Source organism: Macaca fascicularis, chromosome 11 (assembly GCF_037993035.2).
Source record: "Macaca fascicularis isolate 582-1 chromosome 11, T2T-MFA8v1.1".
Lineage (NCBI taxonomy): Eukaryota > Metazoa > Chordata > Mammalia > Primates > Cercopithecidae > Macaca > Macaca fascicularis.
In genome coordinates, this window is record NC_088385.1 from 51,709,605 (window position 1) to 51,735,362 (window position 25,758).

The 25,758-nt window shown below is 36.6% G+C and overlaps 1 protein-coding gene, 1 long non-coding RNA gene and 1 pseudogene across 3 annotated transcripts in view; 2 read left to right on the top strand and 1 right to left on the bottom strand.

Moving 5' to 3' along the window:
- The window catches only part of DBX2 (developing brain homeobox 2), a 73,074-nt gene extending 65,561 nt beyond the window's left edge, over positions 1-7,513 (bottom strand). The window contains exon 1 of the mRNA XM_074006662.1: positions 7,299-7,513. Within this exon, the coding sequence (XP_073862763.1) occupies positions 7,299-7,397 (99 nt within the window). The 5' untranslated portion in view covers positions 7,398-7,513. The remainder of the gene's footprint in view (positions 1-7,298) is intronic.
- LOC141408048 (lupus La protein pseudogene) lies at positions 2,426-3,764 on the top strand (annotated as a pseudogene).
- Positions 7,386-25,758, top strand: part of LOC123567493 (uncharacterized) — a 50,771-nt gene continuing 32,398 nt past the window's right edge. The window contains exons 1-3 of one of the 2 annotated variants that reach the window (XR_010579373.2): positions 16,840-16,943; positions 17,605-17,686; positions 19,119-19,308. This is a non-coding gene — a long non-coding RNA (uncharacterized lncRNA). Of the gene's footprint in view, positions 7,543-16,839; positions 16,944-17,604; positions 17,687-19,118; positions 19,309-25,758 lie in introns of those variants that run through there. The other variant, XR_012420152.1, reaches the window with a different exon arrangement.

A 25,758-nucleotide genomic window follows, 5' to 3' on the forward strand; every position in this document is an offset into this window, starting at 1 on the left:
GGCAGAGGTTCCCAAACTTCAATTCTTGAACTTCTGTGCACCCACATGCCCAACACCAAGTGAAAACTGCCAAGGCTTAGGACTTGCACCCTTTGAAGCAATGGCCTGAACTGTATGTTGGCAACTTTTAGCCATGACTGGAGCTGAAGCAGCTGGGATACAGGGCATCACGTCCTATGGCTGCACAGAGCTGGGGGGGCCCTGGTCCTGGTCCACAGAACCATTTTTCCTTCTGAGGCCTCTGGGCCTATGATGGGAGGGGCTGCTGTGAAGGTTTCTGATATGCCCTGGAGACATTTTTCCCATTGTCTTGGTGATTACCATTCAGCTCCTCATTACTTATACAAATTTCTGCAGCTGGCTTGAATTTCTCCCCAGAAAATGAGGTTTTCTTTTCTAGTGCATCATCAGGCTGCAAATTTTTCAAACTTTTATGGTCTGCTTTCTCTTGAAGGCTTTGCCACTTAAAAATTTCTTTCACCAGATACCCTAAATTGCCTCTCTCAAGTTCAAAGTTCTTTAGATATCTAGGACAGGGGCAAAATGCCACTAGTCTCTTTTCTAAAGCATAGCAAGAGTCACATTTACTCCATGATATGGTTTGGCTCTGTGTCCCCACCCAAATCTCAACTTGAACTGTACTCCAATAATTCCCATGTATTGTGGGAGGGACCCGGTGGGACATAATTTGAATCATAGGGGCAGTTTCTCCCATAATGTTATGGTAGCGAATAAGTCTCATGAGATCTGATGGTTTTATCAGGGGTTTCTACTTTTGCGTCTCTCTCATTTTCTCTGGCCTCCACCATGTAAGGAGTGCCTTTTGCCTCCTACCATGATTCTGAGGCCTCCCCAGCCATGTGGAACTATAAGTCCAATTAAACCTCTTTTTCTTCCCAGTACCGGCATGTCTTTATCAGCAGCATGAAAAGGGAATAATACACTCCAGTTACCAAGAAGTTCCTCATCTCCATGTGAGACCACTTCAGCCTGGACTTCATTGTCCATATCACTATTAGCATTTGGTTAAAGAAGTCTCTAGGAAGTTCCAAAGTTTCCCACATTTTCCTCTCTTCTGAGCCCTTCAAACTGTTCCAACTTTTACCTGTTACCAAGTTTTAAAGTTGCTTCCACATTTTGGAGTATCTTTATAGCAGCACCCCACTACTCAGTACCAATTTACAGTACTAGTCCATTCTCACACTGCTATAAAGAACTGTCCAAAATGGGGTAATTTATAAAGGAAAGAAGTTTAATTGACTCACAGTTCTGCAGGACTGGGGAGTCCGCAGGAAACTTAAAATCATGGTGGAAAGGGAAGCAAACACGTCCTTCTTCACATGGTGGCAGTAAGGAGAAGTGCCAAGTAAAGGGGAAAATCTCTTTATAAAACCATTAGATCTTTTGGGAACTCACTATCATGAAAACAGCATGAGGGTAACTAAACAATATCAGCCTTCCTTGAACACCCTGCAATCTCTATGGGAATAAACCTAGGGTCACCCCCTGAAAGAGGAGAGACAACATGGAGTAGAGCTCAATTGATCCGACTGAGACCATTCTAGACTAACCAGATCCCAACCTCTGAAATATATTTTGCCAAAAACATTGAAATAAATCTTTAATCTAGCTGGGTACAGTGGCTCACCCCTGTAATCCCTTTGGGAGGCCGAGGAGGGAAATCACTTGAGTCCAGGAGTTCAAGACCACCCTGGGCAACATGACAAAACCCCATATCTACCAAAAAATACAAAAATTAGCCCGGCATGGTGGTACATACCTGTAATCCCAGCTACTTAGGAGGCTGAGGTGGGAGGATCGCTTGAGCCCGGGAGGTGGAGGTTGCAGTGAGCCAAGATTGTGCCACTGCACTCCAGCCTGGGTGACAGAATGAGACCCCCCCCAAAAAAAATATATATATATATATATATATGTGTGTATATATATATACACACACACACACACACAAATTTCTTGGCAGTTATATATTTTGATCAAACCTCTACAGGAAATGCAGGAAATAGAGAAACATATTAACATATTAAGTAACTCCTCAGGTATACAATCTCTAAAATCCAGAATGTGAGACATTCTACACAACAAATAACTGACTTCATTGTTAAATAAATGAAGAAAAAAAAAAGAGGGAACTGTTACAGATTAAAAAGAGATCTAAATCAATTAAATGCAACAGATAGACTTGGCTTGGATCACGATTAGAATAAAATAATGATAAAAAGGTATGAGGTAATTAGGGAAATTTGAACATCGATTAAGTATTTGATGATATGGAGAAGTTGTTGAATATTTTATTTTATTTATATAGAGAGACTGGGCCTCACTATATTAACTAGACTGGTCTCAAACTCCTGGCCAGAAGTGACCCTCCTTCCTTGGTCTCCCAAAGTGCTAGGATTACAGGCATGAGCCACTGCACTCGGCCCTGGCATATTTTGTTCTATGGTGAACATCTATAGCCCCAACTACTACAGAGGCTGAGGTGGGAGGATCTCTTCACCCCAGGAGTTTGAGGCTGCAGTGCACTATGATTGAAAGCTGGGTACCTTTGAAGATAATGAAATTCAACAGGTCAAGTCATCTAATAATAGACTTTACTGTAACTGCAGAAGCACTTAGAAAATCCAAGGCAGAACTCATGGAAATCAGTGAAGATAAAACTAAATTCAGAAGGTCTTCAAGCAAGCCCCTCCCAGAAATGACTGATGAGTCTAAAACTGATGTAAAAACAGATCTGTTTATATCAACGGCTTCCCAACTGATGCAACTCATGATGACATAAAAGAATGGCTAAAAGATAAAGGTCAAGTACAATATTCAGATGAGAGGAACATTGCATAAAGCATTTAAGGGATCAGTTTTTGCTATGTTTGGTAGCATTGAATCTGCCAAGAAATTTGTAGAGACCCCTGGCCAGAAATACAAAAGCACAGACCTGCTAATACTTTTCAAGGAAGATTACTTTGCCACACACACAAAAAAAAAAAAAGAAGAAGAAGAAAGAGAACAAAATGAAGTGGAAGCTAAATTAAGAGCTAACAAAGAGTGAGAAGAAAAACAAAAGTTAGAAGAAGATGCTGAAATGAAATATCTAGAAGAAGATTGGATGCTTGCTGAAATTTTCAGGTGACTTAGATGATCAGACGTGTAGAGAAGAGTTACACATTCTTTTCTCAAATCATGGTGAAATAAAATGAATAGACCTTGTCAGAGGAGCAGAACAGGGGATGTATAATTCTAATTAAAGTAAATGCCAAGGAAGTATTGGGTAAAGCCAAAGACACGAGTAATGGTAACCTACAATTAAGGAACAAAGAAGTGAATTGGGAAGTACTAGAAGGAGAGGTGGAAAAAGAAGCATTGAAAAAAATCTTAGAAGACCAACACAAGAATCCCTAAACAAATAGAAGTCAAAACGTTGCAGATTTAAAGGAAGAGGAACAGGTAATTAAGCTGTCTGGCCTGGGTCTGCTAAAGGAAAAGTACGTTTCAAGTTTAAAAAAACTAAATCTGCTAATGATGGTGAACAGGATGAAAATGGTGCAACTAGACTAGTGAAACGAGCAAGAGAAGAAACAGACAGAAGAACCTGCATCAAAACAACAGCAAATGGTGTCAGTAGCTTAGTAAACCAGTAGTTTAGTAAACACATTTTTTATTTATTTTAATTAGGTTTTAAGCTGCTTTTGTTTTGGGGAGCTTTTAAAATGAAAAACAAATTAGGTCCACTTCAATATCCATATGTGAGAAAGGAGAAGTTCTTTTGTTGTTTAACTTGTCTTTTTTTGTTATCCAAATGAGGATTTTTAAAAATGCATAGTTCTGTATGTGTTGTTTCAGATTATTCAAGTATTGAAAGGAGCAGTCTTCCCCTAAATTGCCTTTGTAATATGATAATGTTAGTACAAGCTAATAAAATATATTCTTTATTAAAAAACAAAACAAAAACAAAATAATCCACAGGGTTTGGCAAGTGATAAATGAAACAGAACAAGAGCAATAAGGAATGCATGATTGCTGAAGCTGGATAATGGTAGGTTGGCTCATTAAACTATTCTCTTGCATTCATATATATTTGTCTAATTTCCAAAATAAAAATAGGCAAAACAAAGTCCTTCATCACCTACAAATTATTTCCTGAAAGTAACTTCCACTAACAGTTTTTTATATTGTTTTCCAGACATCTTCCATGTATACGAAGGCAAGTTCATGTCTATCTATATATGTATATGTATATGCAAGTGTATATCATTTTTAAAGCAATGGAAATCATTCTGTATAAGACAAATAAAATGAAATGAAATAAATTAAAGCCCCCAGGTATTTGTCTACATAATAGCAAACATCTGAATATTTACATAAATATATGTATGTGTAATGGTTTTGGAGCAGGAGAGAGTCAACATCTATAAATCTAGCCTGTCAGATTTGACTGTTTTTTAATGTGATATTAAAAGTGTAATAGTTATTTTTACATTAATAAAAATCTTCCTCATAAATACATACACTTTTTTGAATTAAATAATACATATTTTGGAATCATGAATAGACAGTTCTTGCATACACTTTCCCTCTTCACCAAATGATTGCTTAATAGAGATTGTGTATAAGAGTCTTAGGAAACATTTGCTTAAGGAAGCAAAATTTAAATTTACTTTTACTAAAAGATCCTCAAAGTTCATATTTTTGACATATTCTGTAAACCCCTATAATCTAATACATAGCTTTATACCTAGAAATCATTTGATAAATACATCATTGCATATGATGTGCTGTCAATGTTGAAGTTGATAATGATAAAATGTAGGCCCTAAGTAACTTCTGTAATAACCAGAATAATTTCTGTAATAATTCTGCAAAAATCAACTTGATAGCAAATTGTCCAATTGGAAGTAATGTTCAAAATAAGACATTCTAAGCAAACTTCTTTTCTCATCAAGACCAAACAAGAGCATTTATCCTTAAAATATCCCAGGCCAAAACTGTCAGATGTCTGTGCTGCCTTGAGCAATATCAACCCTCTACTCTAGGAAAGTCTTGCAACTTACAGTTTAGTGCTCTTTTCAACCAAAAGCACAAGTCATTCTCCCAGATTTTTATAGTTAAATATCAACTTTTCTACCAGTATATTTGGTGTACAAAGCAAACCGATCATTTTTTAGCCTACATAGGAGAATATCTGCTTGAGAATTCAGTCTTGAACTGATGTCTCTCTGAATTCTGTCAAAAATACAGGTGAGAAAAAATTATACTTGATAGCATGTATAAGAGATGTAAAAATCCATTTTTCTGCATTTTCTATGTTCTACTTTAGTTATCTTTTAGTATTACTGTAGTTCTTTAGAATGGTATATATCTGTAATGTGGTTAGTATTTTACTTTAAATACTTTAGCCTAAGAAATGGATCTATAAAGGCGCATAATTTATTTTTAGGTTATACATACCTCAGGGCTGGTTAGTTGATATTTAACCAAAAGCCAGTAATCCAGAAGAGGCTACCAAAAGCACTTTGGTTATCTTTAACTTCAATTAACACTGGAGGGTTTTTTAGTTACCACTACTGACATAATAAATTATTTTTTCCCATTGGATAAATAAGTGGTATTAGAGATGTGGAGAAAAATATTTTTATTTTTACATGAAAGCTTATACCTTCCTGAATGGAAAAGAAGGCTTAATTCTGAATCAGTCCTGTGTTCAATCACTGACTTAGAGAATTGTTGTCTAAACTGAGCTATGATGTTAGCATCTCATGTTGGAACATTGTCACATTTCCTCAAGTGAACCTTTTATACAGGGTAGAAACTTGGAAGGACCAAGAGCTGAACCTCACGAAGTTTACAAAACGTTATATGACTGTTTCTTTGCCTGCTAGCACATAAATGTTTAAATATATCATAAAATTCAGTTTGACCCTTGTTTTCATGCCTGGCAGTAGAGTTATGGGGATAGCTCTATATCCCCTAATCAGCTTAATTAGATATTAGAGGCTACTCATGTTTAAGAAAAAGAGCATAATAATTGAGGATGCCTAAATAGGCTCAGGCCATTTTGCTGAAGTTCCTTGAAGAACCACTTTGGAAGGCCGGGAGCGGTGGCTCATCCCTCTAACCCCAGCACTTTGGGAGGCGGAGGCCGGGGGATCACCTGAGTCGCGATTTCGAGACCAGCCTGTCCAACATGGAGAAACCCCGTCTCTACTAAAAGAAAAAAAAAAAAATTAGGCCAGCATGCCTGTAATCCCAGCTACTCGGGAATCTGAGACAGGAGAATTGCTTGAACCTGGGAGGCGGAGGTTCCGGTGAGCGGAAATTGCACCATTGCACTCCAGCCTGGGCAACAAGAGCAAAACTCCGTCTCAAAAAAACAAAACAAAACAAAACAAAAACAAAAAAAAAACACAAAAAACACTTTGGCCTGTGCTGAAATCTGGCCGCCAAAAAAGAACAACCTCAAAAGGTCAAACGACTTCAGGGTCAGATGGGTAAAACCTGTACGTCGGGTGTAAAATAATAGAGAATGTGAGCTAGCAATTAAAGGGGAGACGATAAGGAAATGTGATCCTGCCGAGCAGAGCATTTGCCTAAGTGTTTGTTGTCACTAGGGTGGAGAAGTAGGCTGGAACCACATCATGCTGGGTCTTGCATGCAGCACTCAGGATTTTGGATTTTGTCTTCACAGCAATGAGATATGATCATATTTGCATTTTAAAAGGACCACTCTTGTGGTGGTGTGGAGACTGTACCAGGATCTGAAGACACTGATTGGACACTGCCAAAGTAATCTAGATGAGAGCTGCTGGTATTTTGGACTGGATCTGTGACACTGAGGATAGGAGCAGGAGAATTTGAGAGTTATCTAGGAGGTGGAGTCTATTCTACTGTGAATTTGGAGTCTGAGGAAATCTTGTCTTTCCTGAGGAACTAGTGTGCTTAATTTTATCAGGCCATGATGAGAATGACATAGCCCATCATGTTTTGGCTGCCAAGAAGTTGAGCTAATTTAAGAGCTCTATCGTAACAATTATTAGTTTGTATTTCTCTCATTTTCACCCTCTCTCTATTTGACTTTAGATATTTTATGTTACTTTGATGGTTCTGTAATGTGGTAATATGTGTATCCACTTAGTGTGCCTCCTCAAATCCTGTAAGTGACCAATCAACACAATGTATACCCCATAAATATATACCATTAGTATGTATCAACAAAAATTTTTATTAAAAATTTAAATAACAACAGGCAGGCATTTTTTTTTTTTAATAAAACAGCCTGTACTTACAATAGTTCCACTAAGAATTGGACTTCTGCAATGGAGTCTAAAGAAGTTCTTCCCTGTTGCTCCATAGTCAGCTAAATTTTTCCCTTTGGCAGGAGACATCTTTGTGCTTGGTGGAGAGCAACAGCTCCTGTAGTATGAACTCAGGCTGGTGAACTCCAGGAGTGAATAGCTGACCTCCCACTGCTGCAATCAGCTGTAATCTGAGATCCTGCTTCAACATTCAGACACCTTTAAAAAGGAGATGGTGAGGAGCTAGGTTCTTTTCTCAACTGAAAGGAGAAGACTCTAGAGAATCATTGCAGCCTTTTTAGTAACCTGCTGGAAATCTGGCTGGTGCATGATTACTCAGGGAGAAATAAATATTTCCCAATAGCTGCTAACTCTGTGGATTCTCTCTGCAGCCTAACACCCACTCACAACTCAGAGCCTTGGGCGGATTATGTCTTAATCCTTGAGTTATTTTCTCTTCAAAGAGAAAAAACCTTTTATTTTTTAAAGAAAGTACAATAACATGTTAAGAAATTTATTCTACCACTTCAATAATCATTGCTTAATTAAATTTCTATAATTCTGTACTTTCTTAAATATTCTTCTATTCCCTCCACCCCCCCCACCCCATCCCCCAAATACTCTTGGGTCTTCAAAATAAATTCTAAAAACCTGGCTCACCTCTGAAAGACATGTATAAATATGTTTTCCATTTCGATCTGGCAGAACTCATGCTCTTATTGTCCTACTTTTCTTGCACATGCCTTTTCTGGCTGGCCCCATTTGACTTTTTGTGCATTATTTTGCCTTGCCCCAGGCATTGTTCATCTCCGTGCCCTGCATTCTACCTTCAAACTCTATTTTACTGACTTTCTTCTGTTACTGGGAAACTTCCCAGTTTCCTTCCAGGCCATTCAGTTTCCTTGGCATTACTTGCTCATTGATCATTTCTAACCACTTTCCCAATTCTGCTGCTTGGCCCAAAGTGAAATGTGAGACTACTGAAAGATTTTGAGGAAATTACTCTGATGCTGCTGAGCAGGAGTCTTTTCAGCTGTTTTTATCTTCGTTGCCTCAAAGTCACAGGTGCCTCTCATTCATATTGAGATCCTACTGCATTTTGTAATTTGACCTGAATTACTGCTTTGAACAAAAGGATGCATATTGCATCATGAATTTTGTCATATTCTCCAATATTTACACCAAAATAGTCCCTTCAGATGAACTTTAAATGTTTTACATTTACTGCCAAAATTATAAAGCAAACCCAGAAAAGTTAATCCTTTGAGAACCTCTACTCTAAGGCTATGAATCCTGGCTTTCTGAACCAGATTTGGATGTGTTAATCTCTTTGTTTTAGAGTGTCATTTCTCTGGTAAGAATGTGTCATGTAAAATACAATAGACATTTTAAGCACATACACAAAAATTAATTTCTACAGTTTTTTTTTTTTTTTTTTTTTGAGACGGAGTCTCGCTCTGTAGCCCAGGCTGGAGTGCAGTGGCCGGATCTCAGCTCACTGCAAGCTCCGCCTCCCGGGTTCACGCCATTCTCCTGCCTCAGCCTCCCGAGTAGCTGGGACTACAGGCGCCCGCCACCTCGCCCGGCTAGTTTTTTGTATTTCTTAGTAGAGACGGGGTTTCACCGTGTTATCCAGGATGGTCTCGATCTCCTGACCTCGTGATCCGCCCGTCTCGGCCTCCCAAAGTGCTGGGATTACAGGCTTGAGCCACCGCCCCCGGCCTCTACAGTTTTTTTCTAGTGTCCTAATTCTATTGAGTTTTGCAGTTTTGATTTATTTGCAAACTCTGTTTGTAAAAATCCATGTTTAACTTTGAATTTGTTTGATTTGATAGTTCCAAATTACTGAGAAAAAAAGGGGTGTTCTCCTTTTAGAAATATTGTACTAAAATAAAGGAATGATTCACAGTGAGGAAAGAACCATGAAATTGAAAAAGGACATTTATAATATTTAAAAGGAAAGGAAAGTTTGATGAGGAAGGGTAAGAGCAGGTTGATGCTGAGAGCTAACTGGGGCAATTTATGTTCCCCTCTAGTTTCCTAGCCCTGTAATGTTAAAGCCTGGCTGTGCATTAGGACCACCTGTGTAGAGTTTACTAAAAATGCAATGTCAGGCATCACTCAACACTTTCTGAATCAGAATCAGAATTAGAATCGGTCTCTTCTGCAGTCGCCCCAGATGTTGCTGATGGACAGTTGTGCTGTGAGTAGCCCCTTAACTGGCCTGGAACCTCTGCTTCCTGCCTCTTGGAACAAGTGGCCATATGGGAAGTGTGTCTACCCACAGATCACCATGCTAAGAAATGCCCAGGCCACATGAAGAGGCTCTGGAGAATGAGCCTCTTAGAGAAGGGAAAGCGGGCTGAGTATCATCATGAAACAGACAGACACATCAAGGCAATGGATATGTGAATGAGCCATTTTCAATGTCCAATCCTATTGAACCTTCAGTTGGCTACAGCCTCAGACACCATTCTAATGGTCACAGCATGAGACCCCAAGAGAACTATTCTGCAGAGCCTAGTCAATACACAAAAGCATGAGGGATAATAATGAACTGTGTTTTAAGCCACCAAATTTTGCAGTAGTTTATTGCACAGCAATAGATGACCCAAACATCAATCCCTACTGCCCCCTCAGGGACTTATCATCAATAATCTCTTTTTAAAATATACAAATAGAAATAACTGACATTTACTGAGGCTTACTATGTACCATACACTGTTCTATACACTTTTTATGAAATCCTCTGAATAATCCTATTGAGATAGGTGCTGTTTTTATCTCCATTTACAAAAGGTGAAATTTATCCAAAGTAACACAAATAAAAAGTGGTGTGGAGCAAGACAGTGAGATCCCAGAGTCTGCACACTTAACCACCACATGTACCTTAATCTGTCACTCTTTATGGGGTCTTCTCTACCTGCATTTAAACATATTTGAGTTTCTCCTTCTTGACCCTATAGATCTCCTCTAGCAATCACTCCATTTCTCTCTCTTTGCATCTTTAAGGTTAACTCTCTGGAAAGGGTTGTCTACTTTCTGTCTCTTCTTTCTCCCATTCATCCCTCAAGCTATTGCTGACTTCTTCCTCTTCCACCCTATAGACACCAGTTCTTGTCTAAGTCATCCGTGGTCTCCCTTGCTAAATCTAAGGGATCACTCTTTGTCCTTGTCTTCTTAATTTCTCTTACACTGGTGATACTGATAACCATTTCCTTCTCTTGAAACTGTTCCCTTCTATAACTTCTGTGACCTCAGTCTCTCCTAATTTTACTCTTACTTTTCTAACATTACATCTCGTTTTCTCTTACTGCCGTCTCTTCCTCTGCCTGTCTCTTAAATATTAGTGTTCCTTAGGAACTCCCTTTCTAATTATTATGTACAATTACGTCTATTCCTATGGCTTTACTCACTATCTTCATGATGAGAATCTAAAATATCTCTAGTCCAGATTTCTGTCTGAACCTGATTCTTAACCTGAGGTCCACAGAACCATTGGAATTTTGTGTGTAATTCAGAGAGGTCCATGAACTTGGACAGGAAAAATATGCATCTTTCTTTTCACTAAACTTTACTTGAGACAAGCATTTTCTTTCATAAAACATATGGGCAACAAACCACAGTGGAATTATCAGTACTTGTATCAACAGAAACCACAGATGTTTTAAAAAAATTTTAATTTTTGCTTTTAGTTCTGGGATACATGTGAAGGATGTGCAGGTTTGTTACACAGGTAAACGTGTGCCATGGTGGTTTGCTGCATCTATCAAACCATCACCTAGGTATTAAGCCCGGCATGCATTAGCTACTTTTCCTAATGTTCTCCCTCTACCACCCCACCCCCCAATAGGCGCCAGTGTGTGTTGTTCCCCTCCCTCTGTCCGTGTGTCCTCATTGCTCAACTCCCACTTATAAGTGAGAACATGCGGTGTTTGGTTTTCTGTTCCTGTGTTAGTTTGCCAAGGCTAATGGCTTCCAGCTTCATCCATGTCCCTGCAAAGGACATGATCTCATTCCTTTTTATGGCTGCATATTATTCCATGGTGTATATGAACCACATTTTCTTTAACCAATCTATCATTGATGGACATTTAGGTTGATTCTGTGTCTTTGCTATTGTGAATAGTGTTGCAATGAAGATATGCATGTATGTATCTTTGTAATAGAATGATTTATATTCCTTTGGGTTTATATCCAGTAATTGGATTGCTGGGTCAAATGGTATTTCCAGTTCTAGATCTTTGAGGAATCACCACACCGACTTCCACAATGGTTGAACTAATTTGCATTCCCACCAACAATGGAAAAGCATTCCTGTTTCTCCACAACCTCACCAGCATCTGTTGTTTCTTGACTTTTTAATAATGGCCATTCTGACTGGCAAACCACATAAATTTTTATATCAAAATACAATTGTCAGATATGAGGGCTGTCTGGCTGTGGTATCTGTCACCCCGTTGATAGCCAGGGTTGATTTGGCTGAATTGGCTGGCTAGGTGGGTGTCCCCTTCTTCCCTCACCATTTCATGTGGATCACTCCTGAAGCTGCATGCTCAGTTGAACAGAATGACCATCAAAGAGGACAATCATCCCTGATAGAGGAGGACAGTCTTCAGTCAAGGATATAAGAGTAGCTGTACTCTCCTGCTAGAGCCTCCAAACAAGCTCTCAGGGTCCATTTGTAGGGGAACATGGGGCAGTCAAGCTTCCAAGACTCCAAATACATCCAAATGAGGTGCTGCATTGGTGAGTTTTGAATTTTTGTAAGATGAAAATATCCTTATTTTCCTTTATGACTGAAACCTGATTTATGAAATATTTAACTAACCTAAGGTATTAACTGTTGTCTCATACTTTCCCACAAAAGTTTAAATTTTCTGTTTTTCACATGTAAATATTTAATTCATCAGCAATTATGGATAGTATGATATATAAGGAAATTACTTCATCAAAGCATGATGACACCACCATTCAGTATCTGACATAAAAAGACAGAGCTCAGTCTGGGCAACATGGCAAAACCCTGACTCTACTAAAAATACAAAAACTAGCCAGCGTAGTGGCATAAGCCTGTAGTCCCAGCTACTTGGGAGGCTGAGGTAGGAGGATTGGCTTAAGCCCAGAAGGTTAAGGCTGCAGTAAGCTGTGATTGTGCTACTGCCCTCCAGCCTGGGCAACAGAGCAAGACCATTTCTCAAAAAAAGAGACAAAGAGCTGAGTTTATTGCTGGTCAGGTATGGTCTCTCAGAGCACAGGAGACTGTTGATCTCATGTGGCTGTTTTTGCAGCATGGAGTTCAGGGATGGGCCGACTTTCCAAGGCATCAGTGGGTTGACATCATCTATAGTAGTAGTGTGACTACTTAGGTAAGACAGTGGTTGGTTTGTTGGCACTTGAGGTATGTGACATTTTTGGAGTGAATCTGCCCCTGACTAGGTGGCTCTCAGAAGCTGGTTGCTGATCCTGTTTGTTTGACTTGCAAAAGTGTGTTGACTGAGGGGAGTTATTGTTCACATATTGAACAGGTTTCAAACTGTTACCACGGTTTCAGAATGATCTGTCTTAGAAAACGCTTGTGGAAACTTTAATTCTCAGTTCTTTCTTTGGTTTCTCATTCATCTAGAGCTATGGAAGAGATAATCAAGGGTTTTCCAGATTTTACTATGGTTGTTGATTCAAGACTTGGTTTGCGGAGGACTAATTTTTAGATTGAGCATTGATCAGTGTGATATTATCCTGTGTTTCTCTGGAGTAATTTAAGTCATTTTTCAGAAAAGTGGCTGTGTCAAAGTATTTGAGACAGTGAACAACAGACATTGAAAAACTGTGACACAAATATATGAAGATAAATGTACTTAAGAATAGATTAGAAGATTCTCCACAGCTGGAGGTGATTAAGGAGACAATTCCCAACTATTCCCTGAGTCCATCTTAAATAGCCAGGCTGCCTTTTATTTTGGCTGAGATATAGAGTGTTTTACCTTATTTGAAGGGTTAATTCAGTACTACATGAAGTGTTGGCCAGGAGCATTTTCTTCTCTGGTTGGCCAAAAGAAAGTGTATGCACACACACACACACACACGCGCACACACACACACACACACACATTCCTACAGTCAGGTACCACATAATGATGTTTTGGTCAATGGCAGACCACATATATAATGGTAGTCCCATAAGATTATAATACTATATTTTTACTGTGCCTTTTCTATGTTGGATATGTTTAGATACACAAACTCTTACCATTGTGTCACAATTGCCTGTAGTATTCAGTACAGCAAAATGCTGTACAGATTTGCATCCTAGAAGCAATAGGCTATACCAAATAGCCTAGGTGTGTAGCAGACTATACCGTCTAGATTTGTGTAAGTACATTCTAGGATGTTCCCACAATGATGAAATCCCCTAACAAGGCATTTCTCAGAACAAGCAACACGTAACTGTATATACAAATTTGTAATTTATATTTCTTCTCATAATGTTTTATCTTTAAATCTGTTTTGGCTATTATTAATACAGTTGCATCAGTTTTGTTTGTATTATTACCTTCTTGGTATATTCTTACATATTCTTAGTTTTAAATGTCCTTTGTCCTCATGTTTTAGATGTATGTTTTAGCTATAACTGGAATTTTAAAATTTACTCTGATGATGTCAGTCTTCTAATTAATGAATAATTTCATTTATATTCAATGTGATTGCTTATATTTTCAATTTGTTTCTATGATTTCATTTTTTTCTACTTACCCTTTATTATGCTTTCTCTTTCCTTCTTTCTTGACTACTATTAAATTAATGTTTTATTTATTCTTTTTTCCTTCTCCACTAGACCAAAAGATATGTACTCTATTTCTATTCTTTTAATGGGCTAATCTCAACATTTTAACACTAGTTTAAAGTTATTGCATATCTCTACAGTTGTCTTGAACAATTTACCTCTAAATACAATTCTACTCACATGTTACCTTTCTGCAGTTATTTCTATCTTGTTTTTATACCCTTAATATGATGATTACTTACATATACTCATCTAGCTACAAACTTCTTAACTTACTATTCCTTCTCGCATATCATTAACTTTTTTCTATATTTATAGTCTATCCTTATGAAGTACATCCTTTTTTTCAATGAGTGGCAATTCTTACTAAAAATGTCTTCAGTTTGCTGTCATTGTTGAATTTGAATGATAGTTGAGCTGTGCATATATTTTAGATTTACAATAGTCTTCTCTAAACTTTTGGAGGTATCATTCCATTGTCTTCTGGATTCTGCTGCTGCTGGTGTAAAGTGTGCCATAAGTCTAATTGTTATTATTTTGTAGGTAATGTTTTCTTGGTTGCTTTTAAGATCTCTATTTCACTATGATGTATCTACTGATTACTCTTTTTCCTTTAAAAAATCTTCCCCAGAACTTCCTCAGAACATATCATTAATGTATTCTTCAGAGCCTGAATCTAAAGATTCATATACTTGAGTAATTTTGGAAAATTCTCAGCTATTATCTCCTTAAACATTGCTTCTCTTGCAGCCATTCTTTAGTCTCTCTCTATTCAAATCCTATTAGACCAATTCTAGATCTTTTGCTCTGTTTTTCATTTTTCTTATTTTCTTTTTTATATTTTTATCTCTTAAGCCTTTGGGTTAATTTCCATATCTCTATATTCAAGACACTATTCCTCTCTTCAGCTGTTTAATTTGCCGTTTAATTTGAACTAGTGGAACTCTTACTGAAATGCTTACATTTCCTATTTTAATTCTAGATGTTCTACTAGTTCTCTTTTCAAATCTTCCTGGGTATTTTAATAATGTATTGATCATTTCCCATGTTTAATTCTTTTCTAATGTTTTTAAATAATTTAAGCATACTCATTTTATAGGTTCTATCAATAATTCTATTATCTAAAGAGCCTAAGGCTCTATACCTGTTACTTTATGAGTCATAAAATTTGCTTTTGTTAGTTGTTTCCTTATGTGTTGCAATTTTATTAAAAGTACTTTAGATTGTAAAGTCATTTTTAATGGAGTTTTATCTTGTAGAAATCCACTATAGTTTGCCTTCAACAAGTATTACCCTAGAGACGTTTTGTGGCTACTTCTTACAATTTGCCCAACCCTGCAAAGATGAAGTTTTGGGAACAGGCAAATTGAGGAATTTGCCTGAAACCCAGGCTATGTATTTAAAATCAATATGTCATATTTTGTCCTGTAATATTTAACTTTTGTTTTATACCAGTCGGTTTTTAATTATATTTAGTTCTCCTATATTTTCAGAAATAGAAATACTTTTATTTTTCAACAGGAGCCAGATTAATATTTTTATGAAGTATAAACCTAGCCATATAACTCCCCTACTTAAAACCCTTCATTGATTTTCTTTCTTTTTATTTAATTTCACTTTCCAGATAGAATCTGAAATTATTAATATGTTCTTGAAAGCCTGGAATGATATGACTCCTGACAACCTTGCCAATCTCATCTCCATCAGTTGTCCACTAGGTTACTGCTCTCTGTTTGTTCCTCCAGGGTGAATGTTCCTTCCCATCTCTGAGCCTTTTTACATACTGTTCCCTCTGCCTCAAAGCCTTGTCTCTGTCCCAGCAGAGGGACAGAGCCTCAAAGCCTTGTCTCTGTCCCTTGTCTCTGGAAAATGTTCATTTATCTTTCTGGTCTCAGCTTGAATGTCTCTTCCTCAGGAAGCCTTCCCTGAGCTCTCAATTTCATAGCCAGCCAAAGTTAAAGCCCATGTTGTTCACTGTCGAAGCACCCTGAGGATTTTCTTTTCAGTGTAAATAATTTTTTAAAAAATTTAATGACTGTCCTCTCTACATGAATAAGATCCGTGTGAAGGAGGCTGGGTCAGTCTACTAACAAAAATAACCCCATACAAAGGAAAACATGATATTTTAGGAGAAAGAGAGATAATTGCAGGAGCTAAGTCCAGAAATAGCTGGATTCTTACCCACACAGCCAGGTTATTTGGCCTTATACAGGAGAATGGACAATTCTTCTGTTTGAACAGGTAGAAAGGCAGAGACTACAGGTATGAGAATAGACATCAGTGGGTTAGTAGATTAGTCAGTGAGAAAATAATCAAGTTCTTAACCAATTACTTTTCTGTTTAGTGAAATAATATCAACAATGAGTGAGTCAAGATGGAGGTAGTGTTATATTTGAAAAGAAAAAAATTGTTATTTTTTTTTAATTCAAAATTATGTTAAATTTGTTTTCTCAGAGAATGAAAAAGGGAACCGGTTTGGTAAAAGTTGGGGATCCTACTTCTGCTTAAGGTTTGTGGTTGTAGTTTACAATGAGAGCATCCTGTATGGCTCTGAGTTTAATTACACCAGGAACAAGACCAGAGAAGGCAGAGGGATGGACTGAAGCATGGTTCACGTTTTGCCAGTGAGTGTCACTAGGGGAGAGAGAGGAGAGAAGCTGAGGTTAGATGGAAGGGAGTGATTATAATGATGAGCCACATGCAGTCATCTAAAAAGCAATAAGGGATGTATTCTAATCTTCATCGAATAGGGAAAAGTGACCAGAAGGATCGTGGATGCCTGCAGCATGGTAGAGGGAAGGATGATAATCCAATATAGTTCTTCAAAAGAAGAGAAAAAAATTGAGAAGGAGGTAAGAACAGTGGTTGGGAAACAATAATAAGGAGTGAAAAGGCACCTATCCCATACTCAGGCCCGGAGAAGACTCAAGTGATGCTGTGTTCTTAAGGGCGTACTAGATTTTGGTTAGAGCAAGTAGGTGAAGGGAGCTTTCAAAGGAGGAATTTGAGGGTACAGAGGACTTTGCTAAAGACAATGAACTCCACAGGGTGTACTGGAAGGATTTGGGGTTCCATGACAGGTGGAATTTGGGTTGGATTGTTGCATATACAGTGACAGTAGAGGTCCAGGCAATGCAGGAAGACCTTAAGGGTTTATACTTCTTGGAATGACTTGAATGGGGAAGTATTGCATAAAAGGGATTAAGTAGGGGATTTCTCTGCCTTTCTAGTGTGATCTCAGCCACACTTCCCTGCAATCCTCCACCTATTACATTTAAAATCTTCCACCCACCAGATACACTGCTGCCCCAATATGTCCTATAAACCTTTGTTCAAACTGATCCTTGTGCTTAATAAGGATTTATCCCTCCTCTCTCCTGCTTCCTCTAAATAAATTTTCCCATATTCTCACCCAGTCAGTATGCATCTCTCCGTATACCTCTATTGATATAATTGCTACCATATTCTGCTATTTACCTGTTCATTTATGTATAATTATTTCTCCCACAATAGATTCTGAGCTCCTGAACTGCAAATATGGGGTGGCCCATACTCTCCATAGTACCTAGAACTGTACTCAAAGGTCAATAGAAATGTAAGTAATTAAATTGTCTGCTTAATTTCCCCTGAGGCCTCCAGACTTCAGCACTATGTCCAAGATGGTGGTAAAGATTACCCATAGAAGACCCAGATAGAGGAGGACCTGTTGCCTCTGCCTCATTCTCCCCAATCCCAAACTAGCCCAGCCAGTGTCTTCTGGGGAATAAACAGCCTAAGGCTGTGAAAAGTCACTTTTTAATTGTCAACTATGAAAGTATCCATGCAAGACTTATAAATAAAATACTGCCCAAGTTGGGCTGAACACTAGAAACCTAGTTTTCACATGCTCTTTTTAAAAATATAAAGATACAATTATGGAATATGGAGATCAAAAGACTGCTTTTATAGTAATGGCTCCAGTCAAGGGTACCTTAATTTCACAAAGCTATTTTGTGTATAAATACTAAATACACCCACATTTATAAAAACAAATTATTGCGACCAAGTGCAGTGGCTCACGATTGTAATCCTAGTACTTTGGGAAGCCGAGGTGGGAGGACTTGAAATCAGGAGTTTCAGACCAACCTGGGCAATAAAGCAAGATCCCATATCTACAAAAATAAAATAAATCTTTTAAAAAAACAAATTTTTATTTAAATAATTAAAACTATTTGAGTACATTTTGAATCAACTGCATCTGAGTTTATTACAACCAGGTGGTAGGTGAAATTATTTTGTTATAATGGAATTTTTCGTATGTATATAATTTAAAATGCATTATAAAGTAAAAATTATGATTTAACAATTTAGAAACTTTTTTCCTAAATAAGCATATTTTACTATTTTTACTTTGCTGAAAGGATTTATTTTAAGATGTGCCTATTTTATTTTTAAACGTGTCTTGGTATTTTATGGTTTTTTTTCTGCTTAGAGATCCTTAAACTTCTTATTATAAACCTTTTATATGATTTGTATGCATATAACTGCTTTTCAGAGTTGATGAGCTGTTCTCACTTTCCTTCAAACACCCATGGTAGATTTGATTTCTAAATTCCCAAATGTTATAAATAATTATTTCTAAAATAATTCTATGTGAAATTAAAAACTTTATGTGGAAAACAGATGAATTTTAGCTTATTTAACTTCCCAATGATTGTCAATTAATTACTGTAAATCTTTAATAGAGTACTATGAAGACTCTGAGGGTAGCACTAAAAGTCAATATACCCACATTATTTTATGGTTCTGGGTGGAAAATTAAGTTATAGTTGCGAGGCCTTGCTTTCAAAGTCACATACTAGGCTGTAAATGCATAGGAGTTCAGAGTGTGGTCTTCAGTCAGGCTGCCTGGGTTCAAATCCAGCTCTACCACTTCCTTAAAAGTGTGACCTTGGGTGAGTTACTTAAGCTCTCTAAGACAGACACTATTGTTCCCTCCACAAATAACATTCTTCACCTATTCTTCTCTGTCTTTTTCTGGTTCACAGAGCCTTCACACCCCTAGAGAGGCCAAAAATACCAGCTATTTTCCTGCGTTCCCTTGAAGTTAGGTATTGGCCTGTGCTCCAATCCTGTCAATGAGATGTGAAGAAAGTCTGCCAGAGATATTCTCGGACAGATTTTGCTCCCTATTAAATACAGAATAAGAGGCAATGAAACTCACAACTTCTTACCAAGGTTCCTGTTGTGTGAGATAAAAAAATGTTCCTTGTTATTTCACCACATTTAATTGGGTATAAGTTGCACATAAAAATATATTGAATAATATATTCTTCCATTCAATATTGAATAGATGCAAGACAGCAGACACCTTTGTTTTTTATTTCAAGAGAAAGTTTTCAACATTTCACCATTAAGTATGATGACATATATAGGATTTTGAAGATACCCTATATCAATAAACCTATTCCTAATTTACTTAAGGGATATTTCTGTAATCACAAATGGCAGTTGAATTTTTCTATATTATTGAAATAATCATATGATTTTTCTCCATTATTTTGTTAATATGACACATTATATTAACTTCCAAAATTTATTCAATCTAAAATTCCTGGAAACCCAAGTTCCTTATGACATACTTAGTGTATCATCTATTTTAGATATTGCTGGATTTGGCTTGCTATTTCATCATGTTTATAAATAAGATTGGGCTTTAATTTTACTTTTTTGTCATAGCCTTGCCAGATTTTGGATTGAGGATATGCTGGCTTGCTAAAATGAGTTCATAAAAATCATAAGAGTAACCCCTTTATTTCTAATCTTTTGGAATTATTTTGAAAGTATGGCAGTGTCTCTTTCTTAAACATATTTTAGAATTTGCCAGTTAATCTCTCTGAGCTGGAACTTTCTTTGTAGAAAAATTTAAAATTAAAAAATTAGTAATTTTTTAAACACTACGAGAATATTCAGATTTTCTATTTCCTTTTGGGTCAGCATTGAGCTAAATGTATTTTTCTAAGAATGTATGTATTTTACCTCATTTTTTATAAAGTGGCATAAAATTATTTATGATATCTTCTTCCTATTTTTTAAATATCTCTGTGGTTTGTAACGTGCTCTTTTTATTCTTAACATATTTATGTCTACTTTTTTCTTCTTAATAAGTGTTTTTGTTTTTTATTTCATTAATTTGTGCTCTTATATTTATTATTTCCTGCTCTCTACTTTCTTTCATTTTATTTTGCTATTCATCTAACTTCTTGAAATAGAGATTCAGCTCATTAATTTCAACCTTTTTTTTTTAAGTATTTGCATTTCAGACTACATATTTCCTAAGCACTGCTTTTTACTGTAGGTTTTTATTTGTATGATTTTCATTATGAATTAGTTCAGAGTAGTTTTTTTAATTTCCAGTGTAATTTCTTCCTTGACCCATGGATTATTTACAAGTGTATTTTTATTTGCCTAATATGTTGGGATTTTCACATTTTTTCTGTCATTTCTGTCTAGCTTAATTGGATTTGGGTCAGAAAACATTCTTTGAAATTTGTTGAGACTTGCTTTATGGTCCAGTAGATAGTCAATCTTTGTAAACATTTTGTATATTATTGAAAATGATGTGTATCATGTAGGGTAGTGTTACATCTATTTCCATTTTTTCTAGATTATTGACTGTATTGCTTGAATATTCTGTATTTTTTTTTTTTTGTTTTATGTTTGGTTTACTTTTTGTAACAGTTACTTAGTATAATTGTGGCTTTGTCCTTTTTTTTCCTTAAAAGGACTTCGGAATACTTTAACAGTATTTACTCTCCTCCCAATTTACATGCTATCATTGTCATATACTTTAATTCTATATGTACATTTTAAACTACATAAGACGTGATGAATATTATTGTTTTATTTAGTTAGTATTTATTTATATTTATCTGAATTTTTACCATTTCTTTCGTTTTCTTCCGTTCCTTAATCACTTTCTATTTGGTATCATTTCCTTGTTCCTGAAGAATATGTTTCTGGTTTCATTCTCTATGGGATTTGCTGGTAGTAAATCACTTCATTTTTATTTATTTTATCTTTACTCTGGAAGTATATTTTGATTGGGTAAAAAAATTATACTTTGGCAAATTAGAAATGTCATACTATTATCTTCTGGCCTAATTGTTTCTGTTGAGAGATCAGCTCTCAGGCTGTTATTTCTTTCATAATAACCTCCTTTCTTCCTGTTTTTCGTCTTTTTCATTGTTTTTCTTTGGTTTCACCATGATGTGCCTCATGGGTATAATTTTGTTTATCCTGAATCCAGTTGTAGAACCTCTTGAATCTATGATTTGCTGTCTTTCAGTAATTTTTTGTTAATTCAATTATTCTACCTTCAAACATTGCTTCTTCCCATTTTCTCTTGTTTCTTTCTGGCATTCCAATTAAATGGAGATTAAATCTTTACACTTTATATTCTATCCTTTATGGGTTTTGTTTGTCTTTCTCTTTTGCCCTGGGTTCTGTCTTACCTCTCCATCATAAGTCTGGATATTTTATCCTGACCTCTTTTCCAGTTCACTAATTCTCTCTTCATCTGTATCTAATATGCTATTTAATCTATCTACTAATTTCTTAATTTTGATTATTACATTTTATATTATATTATATTTTTTACTTTTAAAATTTCTATTTGGATAAAGGTTTTCTGGAGGGATCAAATGTGCTATAACATTTTTTATTGTTTCTAGCTTTCAACTGAAATTTTTGAATATTATTTTTATCTCCTTGTACTTGGCAAGCAAGTTATTTTAAAACAATCTTTCGGCTGGGCACAGTGACTCACTCCTGTAATCCCAGCACTTTGGGAGGCCAAGGTGGGCAGGTAATGAGGTCAGGAGTTCAAGACCAGCCTGGTCAACATGGTGAAACCCCATCTCTACTAAAAATACAAAAATTAGCCAGGCATGGTGGCAGGCACCTGTAATCCCAGCTACTCAGGAGGCTGAAGCAGGAGAATCATTTGAACCCAGGAGGCAGAAGTTGCAGTGGGCCAAGATTGCACCATTGCACTCCAACCTGAGTGACAGAGCAAGACTTCATCTCAAAATATATATATATTATTAATTTAATATCTGGAGCTCCTACAGTACTATTTTTATTGTTTGTAGTTTCTGATGATTGTCTTTAGGCAAACTAGTCTACTTATATATCAGGTTATCTTGGATTGCATACCGCAAATTGTATATAAAAATTTGTTTGTGAAATGATTTGACACATAGGATAATGTTACTTTCTCTAGTGAGGATTTTCATTTGCTTTTGTTGGCACTTTCAGATGCTAGCAATCCAGAATGACCTTTATTCAATTTCAATAACTGATATTTCTAGATCCTAAATGGGAGTGCTGGATTATTTATAGTTCACCTTTCTTTCTTTTTTTTTTTTTTTTTTTGAGACGGAGTCTCACGCTGTTGCCCAGGCTGGAGTGCAGTGGCGCGATCTCGGCTCACTGCAAGCTCCGCCTCCCGGGTTCCCGCCATTCTCCTGCCTCAGCCTCCTGAGTAGCTGGGACTACAGGCGCCCGCCACCGCGCCCGGCTAATTTTTTGTATTTTTAGTAGAGACGGGGTTTCACTGTGGTCTCGATCTCCTGCCTTGTGATCCGCCCGCCTCGGCCTCCTAAAGTGCTGGGATTACAGGCTTGAGCCACCGCGCCCGGCCTCACCTTTCTTTTTAAAGCAAAGCCCCTTAGAGTCCCAACTCAAAGTGCTTATCAGAGCCCCCCAGCCTCAACAGGTCCTAGAAGCTAGCCCATGTCAAACCCTCCATACTTTTTCTCATACTTGGGTTAGGGTATAGGATTATTTCAGTTGTGTATAACAGGCAAAACTAACATAGCTCAGGACTGGAATGACAGCTACATAAAGTTCCCTGAGAGTCAAGGTTCTTTACAGCTTACTATTCCTTCATCTATAGGATGTCATCCTAATCCTCAAGGTCCCTGCAGCTGTTAGAGCTCCAACGTCACACCTATATTCCAGGCAGTTGGATTTGCAGGTGAATAAAAGGGTTGAAGAGAGAGCATTTCTCCTTATTCTTAAAAAGTCTTTTTGGAGGACCCAAACAATACTTCTTACATTTTATTGTCCAGAACGTAGTCACATCATCATGCCTAGCCACAAGAAAGATTGGTCAATGTGGTTCTTTACCTGTGCAAAATGTGCCCAGCTAAAATTAGTGTTTATCCACTAAGGAGGAAGGGAGAATCAATATTAGGAGTTAACATAAAAGTTTATGCCTCAAAGGACTATGGATTAAGAAATAAAGAGAATTATAATGAATTTATTGAAAGACTAAATGAAGTTGTTGTGCAAAGATTACATTTACTGGGACACCTTATCCTAATGCAACCAATAGCATTAGGAGGCACTAGAGGAAAGAAATCAAAGCTTGAGAGCCTGGATTGCAGAAAAAAATTTGAAAAAGAAAAAGAATTACAAATTTGTGGGCAAAAAGGAATGGGTGAAGGGTAAATTTCTGGATATTTGGATACAGTTTAGAAAACTTATAAATTAAATGCCAAGCTCATATTTTTCAGATGGAATATTTTTGTGCTACACTATTAGTTGTACAGGAATTAAAATGAAAACACCTCCAAAAGTGTGCCTGTTGCTTTCATGATAAATACTTTCAGAAAAAAGTCCTCCAGCACTTGTATCTACCTCTTAATTAAACACATAACAATATGTTTCTTACTCCTGAATTATTTTCTCCAGGATACATCCAAAACAGCACTTTGGCTAGCTGAGTTTGTGCGGAGAATTATGCAAAGCACCTCCAGAGGATTTTCTAGTGATGTCAAAGGGTAATACAAGATGTTTTGCAATGCAGTTTAGCATGGGTATTTCCAAATAATTACTTGGTTTGGGAACTATCCATTCACTTAAAATATTTTCCTATAATTCCTGTATTTGCTGAACTCTCCCCTGAGCCTCAAATTATAATACATACATATGCTATTAATTTTCTAGTGACTCTTATGTATCACTACAACAATACTGGATCCAGTGATCCAGTATTCAGGGCATTCTTTCCTCTAGCCTGGGCTTTCAAATATCATAGCTTAGTAATAATCAGACTTTGATGATAGAAATCAAAGTTAAGAAAATGCATTAATTTAATGACAAAAAATATTTGGAGGGAAAAAATGTGCTTCATTCTTAGTTCATTTAAAAGCTAGTGAAAGTTTAGCCTTAAAAAGGGAAGAGAGAGATCAAACTTTCTTTTGCCTGCTTGCCAGATGATGCTAACAAGTCATTGTCCTTTCTCATTCAGGCATAAGTGCCTGAAAACTCCTTTTTCTTCTGCTTACCATTGCCTTAACCAGTAATACTGTTCTCAGACAGAAAGATACCTGAATGTCTAAACATTTATCTATCCTAATACAGGCTCTTTTCATGTGAATGTCTGCCAAGCAGGAACTAGGCTGTCAGCTTCATCCCGTCAAAAAGACTTTCAGTCCCAAGGACCGATGGCAGGTTCCAATTGTTAAGTCATTCTTGCTTGAACTGAATTTTAAAGTCAGGCTCCTACTGTTAAAGAATGGAGCTCAAAGAGGGCATTTAGCCAGAAATGTTGCAATTCTAAATATAACACTTTTGGATATGGATTTTTTTCTTGCTGTCATTATTTTTCAAAATGTGGATACTGAGTAATACTCCAGGGCAGCAAATAATGTGTAAGGGCAACCAATACTGCATAATAGTTCTTGTTTTGGTACATTCACTTTGTAGTGATTTATTAAGGGAGACTGAAAAAGCCTGATTAAAATGCATAAACAGTGCTGAACAGTAAACAACCATGTCTAAGGATGAAAAAATGGGACCCACATGCTGTGCATGGAAATTGCCCTTAACAACATGGCCTATTGTTGAACAGATAGGAAGCCAAAGGTTGCTTGTAATCAAATTTGAAGTTTCCCATCACTTATAAAAGCAACACTTCCTTGTGCAAACGTTTCAATTTGTTGTAGTTAAAAACTGCTTCCTGGCTTAATCCTTACCAGGAGTTCTTAATCCTAACCAGGAGTTCTTGTGACTATCAGGTGGATAGAAAAATTTAGACGGGGAGCCCACTAGACTTTACAAAATGGAACCAAGTTTTTAGTTTGCAGAAGAAATAAAATCTAAATAATTTACAGGATAAAATTAAATTAAAGCAGCAAGAGACCTCAAGATGATTATTTCTTTTGTATTTTATTTAAACGGGGAAATTTTTGATGGGCTGGCTAGGTGCTCAAATCTCTTCTCTTTTCTCACTCAAAAATAAAGCAGATGTTAAAAGGGGAGGAAAAAAGCAAACATTCGCTTGCTACAGCCTGAATCAAGCCTGTGGACAAATACTCAAAGAGAAAATTCAGTAATAATATGATAACACCTTTCTGATGGATTGAATTACATGGATACAAATACGGGGATTATTATGTAATGATAATTCTTTAAATTTATGTTTTGTTGTGAAGACTATTAATTGCTAATTAAGGAGACAAAAAGTTAACTGCTAAACTTTTAAGCCATATTGATTCTTCCAATATATCAATATAATATAGTAGAGAATAAAGAAAAATAAACTAAAGAAATTTGAATATTTTAAAAAATATTATATTATATTCTGTAATGTCTTAATTAAATGAAGACCATTTTAAA